Here is a 12,163-nt window from a genome sequence, read left to right as displayed (position 1 = left end):
ATGCGATTCATTTTTTGCATTTCTATTACAATGGAATCTGTTTTTCTTATGCCATAGTAGTATAGTCATGTTAATTGTAATGTATATGAAACTCCGCATCATATGTATAGAATATTTATTTCTCCTGACAAACATGCGCGTCCGGAGATTACTGTCAATTCAGAGATGTTTGCCACGTTTTTTATTGTTAAGAAATATGCGACAGGATACGGTTCGTAAAAGTTAAATGCACATTCTATATTTTAGAGCATTTCCTAGAACTGCGATCATTAATTTCGGACCTTTGTTGGAAATTTTTCAGCATAGCTATAATTAGAATATAGAAAAGTGCTCTCGACCAATGAAATTGTGGGATTTGATGTCTCTTAATGGTTAAGAATGAATGTAAATCATGTTCTTAGTAAGGGATTATGGTTTTGTGTAGGTCTATTTACAGTTTAAAACAAAGTGTTTCTATAAATTAGTTACAAATGCACCGAAGCACATTTATCAGATTGAGATGTATCACAGTGATTGAAACTGACTAAAAGTTGAAGTTTGAAACAAACCAAAAAATCTAATGAGGTCTTTCCACTTTTCTGTGGAAAGACTTATTAGGTCTTTCCACTTTTCTGTGGAAAGACCTATTGGTTTTCTTCGGATTATTTTTTTTTTTTTTTCTTCCGCCTTATTTTGTTCTTGCGATAAATATTTGTTTCGCAATATGTCGCTTAGATATTTGGTATATGATATCGAATAGTTTATGCGCCTTTGAAATTTACCCTGCGTAACCAAATAATTTTCTTTGTAGGAGTTATCTCCCCGAACACTGTTTTCTTTGTGCAAGCATCTCCTCCGTAACCGCAAAAGAAAGCGACAAATTTATTTTACCAAATTGCTCGATATATCCTCAGGATGTTTTGTCCAATTTTGACCGAAGCGATACGTAAACTCCATATGAGAGTTATTTCCCCTTCTGTATTTGACATAAGGGATATATAAATGTATAGCCTGAATGGTAAGTGATAGAGACCTAAGGTATATTGATTTGAGTTCCTTGGTTCATTTAAATGAAATTGAGGCCAAGGTCAAAGGTCAAGGTCATATTCTAAATTTTGACTTTTCCTTGTTATTTCATCTCCTTTGTCACTTTTAAAATTACAAATTAAAGAACTAGTGCAAAATGTTTGCTTAATTGTGATTAAGATATGATACATTTGGTCTGAAACAATCTAATGATATCTAATAGGAGTTATTGTCCCTGAAATGATTCAATTTAAGGTTAATTGATTATTACTCCAACTTGGTACATGATAAAGCCATAGGGTCTTTTGCAAACTGTTGGTTGACATATGACCTTGAAAAAATAAAACCGGAAGTGACCTTGAGTGAACCGGAAGTAGTATTTTTTGCACTTATTTCATGGAAAAGTACCTAGAAACCATATATTTTTTTAATGATCATAGGTTAACCTATCATTTGAGACCGGAAATGACATTTTATAAACCGGAAGTAGCATATTATCTCCCTTATTACAGGCATAAGTATATACAAACTATATATTTTTGGAATCAGTGTAAATAAAGCTTACATATGAGACCGAAAGTGACATCTTCTAAACCGGAAGTAGTCAATTATCTCCCTTTTTACAGGCAAAAGTATATATAAACCATATATTTTTGGAATCAGTGTAAATAAAGCTATCATATGAGACCGGAAGTGACATTTTCTAAACCGAAAGTTGACAATTATCTCCCTTATTTCAGGCAAAAGTCTATAGAAACCATATGTTTATTGAATCAGTATGAAGAAACCTATGATTGGACGCCAATAGTAGCTTTGAGTAAACCAGAATTAGCTTTTCATCAATTATTTAGAAAATTGATGTGGAAAGACCTTCAATTGTTCTTTGAACAATTGGTTTTTAATTGTATTTGTTCTGATGATAATTTCTTTCTTCCGCCAAATTTTGTTCTCGCGTAAAATTTTTGTTTCGCAATATGTCGCTAAGATATTTCTTATATAGTATCATACAGTCTATGCGCTTTTTATATTCACACATTCTAGGCCGAACAATTTTCTTTGTAAGAGTTATCTCCCTATTAACTGTTTATCAAGTGTGTGCATCTCCTTCGTAACAAAAAAAGATATCGACAAAATTCTTTTTCTAAATTGTTCGTTACATCCTCTGGAATTTTTGGCTTATTTTGATCGAAGCGATTCGATGAAATTTTATAGGAGCTATCTACCTTTACCAAATAAATTTGTCGGTATGTTTTTTTTAACTCATAAACCGTTAACCGTATAATCATGGCATCTTTTTATTTGAGGTCCCTAGGTCCTAACTTAGAAAATGAGGTCAAGGTCAAAGGGTCAAGGTCAAAGGGTCAAGGTCAAGTTCTCAATTTTGACTTTTCCTTGTTTTTGCATTTTCTCCAACACTTTTAAAGATATATATAAAAGAACAAGTGCAAAATGTTTGCCTTTTGTAATGAAGATAAGTTACATTTGGTTTGAAACATTCTTATGGCATCTTATAGGAGTTAGTGCCCCTGAAATGTCTAATTATAAGGTTAATTAATTATTACTTCAACTTGGTTCATTATAAAGCCATATGACCTTTTACAAAAGGTTGGGTGACATATGACCTTTAAAAATGACAACCGGATGTGACCTTCAGAAAACCGGAAGTATCCATTTTTGTCTTTTCTTCATGGAAAAGTACTCGGAATCCATATATTTTGTAATTTAAATACATTAACCGTTAACTAAAGACTAGAAGTGACTTTCAATAAACCGGAAGTGGCCAATTATCTCCCCGCAAACGTATATAGAAACTATATATTTTTGGAATCAGTGTGAAAGATGCTATCATATAAGACCGGAAGTGACATTTACTTCACAAGAAGTAGCTAATTAGACCCTTATTCCACTCAAAAGTATATAGAAACCACTTATTTATCACATCAGTATGAAAAAACTGATGATATGATGCCAATTTTAACTTTGAGTAAACACGAACTAACTTCTTTTCAATAAATTTAAAAATTGCTATGGAAAGACCTTTAATTGTTCTCTGAACAATTTGTTTTTAATTAAGTTGAAGTTTACTGGTGCAGTAAAATGTGTACCTTTAATGTTTTGAAAATATTAATATCTTCAAATTACTTAAAAATTAAACAATATCAAAGCAATGCAAAAAAAAAAAAGAAAAAAAGTAAAAAAGAATACTGAACTAGAGGTTTGGAAGAATAGTAATTTCCAATATATGAATATTCCGATAAAATAAAAACAGAAACAACAGGAATTTGAATGAAAATTCTATTTTCAATATATTTATTTAAAACTCTTGAAGACTTTTTATTAGAATATTTCCCTGACATATAACGAAACGGTTTTTGATTAAAAAAGTCTGAACCAAAATATTGGCTGTGAAATAAAATTATTTGTATTGATTTAAACTGTAAATAAAAAAGGATATTTCTTCGCTAAAATATTACATGATTAACAGTTATACTCTTAATCTGGAAACCCATATAGTTATCAAAGGTACCAGGCTTATAATTTGATACGCCGGACGCGCGTTTCGTCTACATAAGCCTCATTAGACAATTCCTACCTTTTCTTTGTACTGTTGTGTCACCTAATTCATATAACGCATTTTTTTTTTTAAATATTTCCCAAATTATAAGAAAGTTACATCACTCAAACTACCCAATAAATGAAATGTTGAAAAATGAAGTCATGCATCAATTATGAACCTATAACTTACACTGACAATGAAACTGATTCTTAAATACAACTAAGCAAGAGATCATTTAAGCCTTGAGCACAATACTCTAAGTTGAACGCTCATCAATGAATGATCTTAATCATGAAGAAAGGGATTCTCATTCTCTTACATATACTGAACGCATTCGAACATTTCTGGATATACGGTATTGATTTCTGTTCAAGTAAAATGTGAAAGAAACATTTATGTTTTGACTATCGGTGAACTAAAACTTTTGTAATCATTGTTGTATCATTGTTGTATCATTGTTGTAAAACACATGCCTTTTGAGTGAAAAACCGCGAAAATATCCCGACGCCAAAATTTCCCAATTTACGGTATTGTATTGAAGATATCGTTTGATAGTATTTAATTCTACCACCCATATGATATGCCTATGTTTAATGTTAATGGCGTCGGGAATCGAAGGGTCTAAAATCAATAATAAGTGCAAAATGTGTAAATAAGTCTACGGAAATGTTCTTGCATTGTATTAACTTTGTTGTTTTGAATTATGTTGATTCATTTGTTTATCAATCGTCTTTTTTATATATTATATTGAATATTCACATTCACGTTGATTATAGTACACGTATCACACGTATAGTTGCAGTATTAGGTACATAGGTGTATGTCAATCATGCCATGTTTTCTAAGGTGTCTCCATCAGTCATAGAAATCGGTTGTAATAATTACAGAAATATAACAAGTATGAAACAAAATATCCTGATAACTGAATCAAAGATACCGAGATTAAACGTTTGTACGCCAGATTTGTGTTTCCACTACAAAACACCCAGCTGTGCTTCTAGTATCAAAAAATTGAAAAAAGGCGAATACAATACGTAGTGGAAGAGCAGTGAACTTAGATTCCGAAAGGTTTTGCCAAATAAAGGCAACAGTAGTATACCGCTGTTCGAAACTCATAAAACGATAGAGATAAAACCAAATCCGGGTTACAAACTAAAACTGAGGGAAACGCATCAAATATAAGAGGAGAACAACGACACAACAAAAACACAACATTAATTAAAATGTAACACACACAGGAACGAACTATAATATAACAATGGCCATTTGCAAAAAGCTGCTAAGGTTGCGCTTACCAGTCCCAATTTTTAAAAGTAATACAAACTCAAACTATAATAACATTATATACAAAATATGTAACTTCATGACAGGCTGATTTTTATTGTAACAATGAACAACACTTAAAGCCTGCTTGAAAAAGAGGCGACGGATACCAAAAAGGAAATTCAAACTTATAAGTTGAATATAAAATGCCAGAGCTAAAAAAGTAAACGACAAAAAGATAAACAACACTACGCAGAACAAAACATAAAACACCAAAGACTGCACAACACATACCGCACAAAAAACTGTGGGTGATCTCAGGTGCTCTGAATGGTAAACAGATCCTGCTCCACATATCATGTTACTCATGTTAGTACAAACCCGATGATAAGTATAATTCGGTAATTCACATTCGGGGAAAAAGGAACATACACAAAATAAATAGTTAAATAACAACATCATAAAACTCCAAGGAAGATTTAAAACGGAGGGTCAATATCAAATGGCTAAAGTTAAAGCACAAACACATCAAACAAATGGGGAAACAACTGTCATATTCCTGACTTGGTACAGACATTTTGTTATGAGAAAATGCCGGATTAAACCTGGTTTTTAATAGCTAGCTAAACGTCTGACTTGTATAACAGTCTCGCATATTCGGGGAAAAGTGGCCGGATTGTATCTACCCCGATTGGAACATATCCGTTGTCATATGCAATACGGATACTCTATAACGGTTATTCCACTTGCAATTGCGTTCGCACAACCAACGAATGGAAGATTTCAACTAGACTGCTAGAAACATTTAGTCAAATAGTTTCCTAGTGAGCGACAACTCTGTTAAGGAAATCATGGTATAAAAAATAGGCCTGAAATATCGTATTAGTTGTGACCTACACAGTCCGTATGCAAGACCTGCTGGAATGTTGCTACATAAAAATGAAAAATTCACAATTTAGAGGCTGAATTCATCTCTATTATCTTAAAGTTTTGTTTTCAACCATCATTGTCAATTTCTAGATGCAATTCTTGATATGAGACAGACTTAACTGTATCTGTTGTATCCGTTATCTCAAGTTACATGGGATGAATGCAATTAACATAGCTCTCACATGTTGAATTATTTAATGAGAGAGAATCATCTATAAAGCGGAAAAATAATGTTATAAGAATATTGCTAACTTCTTTTCATTCCGCCGAGTTCAGTACTTTTGTGATTTACTTTTAAGTAACTTTTGTAGAGATTCCCCCTTTGAAAATAACTTTAGCGCCTTTTCGCCAATGTTTCTTTTTTCTTATTGGAAATATTATCAATTATCTTTCAGACATAAAGCATGTGTACAAATAAAAAAACGAAAAAAAAGGATATTGGAAATCACAATCAATGTCGGCATACTTGTGCTTTTCTAAAAGAGGGACGAAAGATACCAGGGGGACAGTCAAACTCATAGATCGAAAACAAACTGACAACGCCTTGGCCAAAAATAAATAGACAAATAGACAAATAATAGTAAAGATGACACAACATAGAAAACTAAAGACTAAGCAACACGAACCCCACCAAAAACTGGGATGATCTCATAACATGTCTGATTAGCTATGGTTTTGTAAGAATCTGATTAGCTATGGTTTTGTAAAGATCTGATTAGCTATGGTTTTGTAAGAATCTCTCCACACGTCCAGCGACATATATAACACGTAGGTCAGGAATCAGGCAATGTAGGTTTTCTAGAATCATGCCTGTGACTCTGTAAAACTTTTCCTAATTTAAAAACAAAAATACTGACTTTTTTTAACTTTATATTTTATTTGATTTTATCTATATATGAGGATATATAACTTCGTGTATAATATTTTCAGGAAAAGGAAAGAAACGAATAGGAATATTGGAGTTACCGCTCTTGTAACGTAACACTAAGTTGTTCAATTTTCAGAGTAACCTCTACTGAAATACAAATTCCTATTTTAAGATTTAATCATTATAAATAAAAAAGTATCTTTCTTTTTTATCAGCCATCTAATGTTTTCATTGCTTACCCTAAAAACGCTAGTTTTATTTACGTCAAACTGTTAAGTACTAAGTACCTCGGTTACAAAATTTACTATGTAAGTTAATACTATCAAACAGTTTTGTTTATCCACACTAATTTTAAAAAGTTACACTTTGTTGACATCATTTTACCTGTACACCAGGATTAAAAATAAAACGGTCAAATTGATCAGGAAATAAACACGTAAGTTCTTACAGATATGTATTGGTTAATACAAGAAAATGTGGGGATATACATCAATGAGACAACAATCCAACGACACATAAAACAAGAGGATATCATACAGTTTGTATGAATATGTCTGAAATATGTAAAGGTGGTAAATTATCAAATAGAAACTATCAACGATGTGTAACACAAATAATTGATAGTTTCTATTTATTAATATATATACCATTTTTATAGGTACATTTTACATGCAAAGAAGATTGATATATGTAAGCGTAAACTAATGAACATTTATTTATTAAGTAGTTTCGGCTTGTTTTTTTCTGTCAAATTTTAGCTTTGTTTGATGCGTATAGATATTGTTTCTTCAAGCCGTTTTTGAATCAACAACAAGTAACACTATTTTAGCTGATCTATATTGTATAGTGTTTTTGTACCTGCTTGTATAGATAGGCGGTACATTAGCTGTTTTACAAATATTGAGAAAATGCATTGTTAAAATCAACGTTTTGTCTCTATCTTCATTACGGTCGATTTTCGTCAGTTTAAGACAGATATACATACTTATGCTGATTTCAAAACTATATAAGGAACCACCCTAGATTTAATTTGTTTTACATTCATTAAAAGGTGAATATTTTATTCATTTATTAAGGTTTTATTCATTTATTTGCAAAATTATAAAGATTAACTGACATTAATCACTATTTCATAGAATTGTACTATTTCATATTAATAAAAACCAACCAAATTCAAACCAAACATTTTTTTGTTAAATTCTAAGTTACCAGAACATTTTTCTCAGCGTTATTGAATTGATTCCTCTAAAATGAAATTAATCGCTAGATTAAACTTAACGATATATGGTAAATGTTAACGAGACAATTGCCCAGCTTTTATAGTAAAAAATAGGTCAGGCAAAAAATATTCCGAAGTCCTAAAAAGTTTGTTTAAAGAATATTAAACGTAATCAATCAAAGATCTGCAATCAGCACCATGGCATATTCTTCAAATGAAAAAAATAAATCATAAATACGATAAATCTTAAGCCTTAAATAGATAATGTATTTTAGCTGTTGATTGATTGATTAATTGAGAGATGTTTAACGACACTTCAGCACTATTGGCTATTTTGTGGCAGTCAGCTTTTGAAGTGGTGAGGCTGGAGGAAGCTGGAGTTAGCTAACAATCATATTCACTTAAGTTTGAGTCGAAAGCGCCGCAATTGTCATGTGCGGGATTCGAACTAACAAACACAGTGTTGACAGGCTATAGTGGTAGAGTACAAAAAAAAGGTAGTTAAGAACACTAAGCATTTGAGGCCTCTCTTGCCAGTCGAAGGGAAGATATTGAATGCATAACTTGAATGAATTAAAATAAATCATGTCTTCAAAAGTTAACTACCTGTTAACTAGGTTTAAATCGTTGATTAATAATAAACAATGATTTTCCCTATTTTTATATATTCGCTATGATTTACACAAAATCACTTCCTTCGCAATTCAAAACAGGATACAATATATTAAGTAAATTTCCGACTAGGTCTTCACGAATGTCACGCGATGTTAATATTCTTATCTATAAAGGTAAATTTTCTTTCTTACACAAACTTAATGTGCCATTATGGAATCCAATTTGCTTAATTTTCTATGTGTTATCTTTCTATTTTTGTTCATACAAAAGTCCTCATGTTTTCTGCTGACGGGAATGAACAACGGATATGCCATATATGTATGGAGAGACGGTTATGACCAAACGATACCCGGATGTAGTCAAAGTGACTTTCTGAACTGGGATAAACATTCGAAATGCTTTACACATACCTGGGACACCCATAGCAGACGACAATGGCTATGGAACACATGTAAGGTACAGGGCAGAGAAATTCGAAAGATATTTCTTGCAGACGTTCATCATAAATTATATGATGGCTTTAATGCCAAATCGTGCGGACTTCCTGGAATTCAATTGATAAAACAAACATTAAGTGAAGGTCATTCAACAGTACTTGGGCTCCAGATATATGCACTCTTTGCTGTAAGTGATATTGACGTATCAGAAAAGGACTTGATTAAGCACGTGGTCTGGTACAACGATCATTGCGCAGGTATTGTACACATGATATATAAAACTATAGGACAAATAGCAATATTTTGTTTATTAATGTACGTTCAAGTAATAAGTAAATATTCATTAACTGGGATTTCAAACAAAGTATATGTAATTGACCTAACAAAACCTTAACACATGACATTTAATTTAAATTAAAGAATCCCACTTATTTAAATAATTGTCATAATGCATTAAGTTGGTGTATATTTTTTTACAATTTGTCATCCAGGTTCTTATATCACTTACTGCACACCATAAGTTTTGCTCATTGTTCAAGGCCGTAAAATGATATCTTTTAAAAAAATATAGTTGTCTCATTGCCAATACAAGCATGACTTTTTTATTGTTAACTGAATCCTTTATTATTTACATCTATAAATATTTAGCTGCAGATGAGAAGTTTGATGGAGTTGCAGTAAACAATGAAGCATATGCATCAATAAAATGTCACAATGGACAGTCAGAACAGATACGGTACTTACAAAACCTAAACATGATTAAAACGGAAGCCATGAAACAAGTCCATGGTCATTTACTTACTCATTACTCCGTCAGCTGGCACTGGGGACGCTGTGGTAGTACAGAGAAACTGATTACGTACAACGGGAAAACACAAGACGCAGTCAGACACATGGTTGACATTTTCGATAGTATTGATGTCCAGGTAAAATAATACTTTTTATAGACGCGATTGTGTCTGTCTTTTGATCTAACCTAGCTACACAATAACTGCATATTTTAAACACAAGGTCTTAAGAGAAAACAAACGAACAGAAACAAAACGAAAAACTGTGGACAGATAAATTGTCAGAGACATCAAAGATCTGATTTAGACCTAAATTTCACACTTTAAAGATATGACAAGATACTTTGAATACTTTTATCAGTTCTCTGTTCTCGAGACCATTGTAAACTCATTTATACAACCTGTTAACTTGTTTAATAGTTTGACTGTACGATTGCAAGCAATTAACGAAAAGAACGTGTGTTTAATAATTATCTTTATATGTTGAGATCATGTGGCCATTTTTTTTTTATCTGTTTCACAGATCGATAAAATTAATCAATCGATGCTATATTTTTCAGGTTGGTTACATCACGTTCCCTCAAATATCTGACCGGACTAAATTGGCAGGATACCAGTATGCGTTAGATACCGGAAAGGAAATATTCGTCACACTCTACACCAATAAGGTTAGATATCTACATAAAAATTATATAACCTACAAATTGAAACATGACACCTTCTAATGGTTCCGTCTATTTGTCTCTCCAGCAATAATGTTTCAGAAATTAATCTTAACAACATTTAAACTTGGGTGAATTTTGATCTTCTTTTTATTACCCTTTTGTCCATATATATCTTCTATTTTTCTATTGACCATACTTGTTGTTCAAAATGTTGTCCTGTTTTTGTTTCATCTTCAGATTTATATTTTACTTCAATTCAACTGCTATAACATAGATACTGTTCTGATAACATTTTCAGGGCGATCCTTGCCAGACAACTTTCTTTCCATCATCGTGTAACAAAGGTAACCATACCGAGGCTGGAATGTTTGATGTCTTTGATCATTTCAAGAATAATGGAATCGAGCAAGCCCTTCCATGTATTCACTATTTCAGAGGGATATATTCCAGTGGTGGGAATCCCGATTGGCCAATACATTGACATAACAGACCGTTAACAACAGACATAGAACTCAACTATCCATAAAGAGCCTGATATTAAATTATTTTTTTAACTCTGAATTTATAAACGCGGTTGTCATCCTAATGTATTATTGTGCTTCCTAAAGTATGTTATTTAAGCGCCAAGTATTGATGGGTTTTATACGTTCTTAATCATAAGGCTTTGACGTTATTGGTTTGTAATATAGTGTTATAGATTCGGGGTTAGCTGTATTTGACCCGAGACTCGAAGAGTCGAGGGCCAATACAGCTGATCGAGAATCTATAACAGGGCTAATACAAAAACAGCCAGTTCATAACACTTTTATTAAATGATTTGATAAAATTCTTTAAATAAACTGAGCAACTTACCTTGAAGTTGAAGAATATACAGCAATTCATATCTGAACTTCACGATGGATTTTTTTGTCAACATTGTCAGATGCAATTTCTGATTTCTCGTCCAAGTACTCTTTCTTATGCTATTACAATTCATTTTATCTAGCAAATATAAAGTAGCTGGTAAAAATAAATCAGACAGTTTAACTATTCTTGCCCTCTAGAATCGTCTGCGTTCTGATGATCATCGGAAATGATACAGTAAAAATAATCGGAAGTCGTACTCGAAAAGGCTGAGAAATATTTCCGTTACAAAACACTGAACATCATTTAATTTTTTTTATGATATTAAGTTCAAAAATATGAATACAAATGTATTTTATGCATAACGATAAGTCCCAAGTTAACTGTTAAGTAAGCTTTGGTGTTAGAAAATTGAAACCGGAAGTGAACGTCCCGTATTGGCCCTGTCCGAAAACCAATATTAACTCCGGATTTATATCGACAGGACAACGTCACCAGTATTGCACAGACTGATTTATCCGTATTAGGGCTGATTTGCTCATATCATTTAATAATGATTTAAAATATCTACTACTGTTATATGGGATGGCAGGATGCACGTCTCTTGATTCTAAACTGCTGTTACATCACAAAATCTGTACAATCATCTTATACATTCGAGGGATCTGTGTAGAAGTTAAAATAAAATGTACAGATCATGACTTGTGTACTTTTCACGTTTTTTTTTATGTATATATTAATTTGAACAGGTGCCACATGAGGAGCAGAATCTACTTTTCCGTCCAGTGCAGTAGAGATCAATCCCGTCTTTTATAGGGTTTGTGTTGATCAGTTTAGTATGGTTTTCCAGGTCGTATGTTGTATACTATTGAATTCCTTTTCTTCTGTTTTTGCCAAGGCGTTGTCAGCTTATTTTTGGCTTATGCGTTTGGGTGTCTATTTGGTATGATCCCCCTGTCTTAAGCATAATTAT

The 12,163-nt window shown here is 32.2% G+C and overlaps 1 protein-coding gene across 2 annotated transcripts; it reads left to right on the top strand.

The window, feature by feature from the left end:
- The first annotated feature begins 6,998 nt into the window (after nt 1-6,998).
- On the top strand, nt 6,999-11,891 carry LOC127723456 (uncharacterized). 2 transcript variants are annotated; one of them, XM_052230101.1, is made up of 5 exons: nt 6,999-7,059; nt 8,728-9,151; nt 9,543-9,820; nt 10,243-10,350; nt 10,646-11,891. In XM_052230101.1, exons 2-5 carry the CDS (start codon nt 8,752-8,754, stop codon nt 10,826-10,828), a joined length of 969 nt encoding a protein of 322 aa, XP_052086061.1. In that variant the 5' UTR covers nt 6,999-7,059; nt 8,728-8,751; the 3' UTR covers nt 10,829-11,891. The 2 variants fall into 2 exon arrangements, with proteins under 2 accessions (XP_052086061.1, XP_052086060.1); XM_052230100.1 differs by lacking the exon at nt 6,999-7,059 and having other exon boundaries at nt 7,830-9,151.
- The last annotated feature ends 272 nt before the right edge of the window (nt 11,892-12,163 follow it).

The sequence above is a fragment of the Mytilus californianus genome, unplaced genomic scaffold (assembly GCF_021869535.1).
Source record: "Mytilus californianus isolate M0D057914Y unplaced genomic scaffold, xbMytCali1.0.p SCAF_13, whole genome shotgun sequence".
In the NCBI taxonomy this organism is placed as follows: Eukaryota; Metazoa; Mollusca; class Bivalvia; order Mytilida; family Mytilidae; genus Mytilus; species Mytilus californianus.
This window is presented reverse-complemented; position numbering and strand designations above follow the sequence as displayed.

Coding starts and splice junctions, on each gene's coding strand:
- LOC127723456 (XM_052230100.1), top strand. CDS start 8,668: ATGGAATCCAATTTGCTTAATTTTCTATGTGTTATCTTTCTATTTTTG. Junction 9,152..9,542: donor GTACAACGATCATTGCGCAG/GTATTGTACACA, acceptor ATAAATATTTAG/CTGCAGATGAGAAGTTTGAT. Junction 10,351..10,645: donor TCACACTCTACACCAATAAG/GTTAGATATCTA, acceptor TAACATTTTCAG/GGCGATCCTTGCCAGACAAC.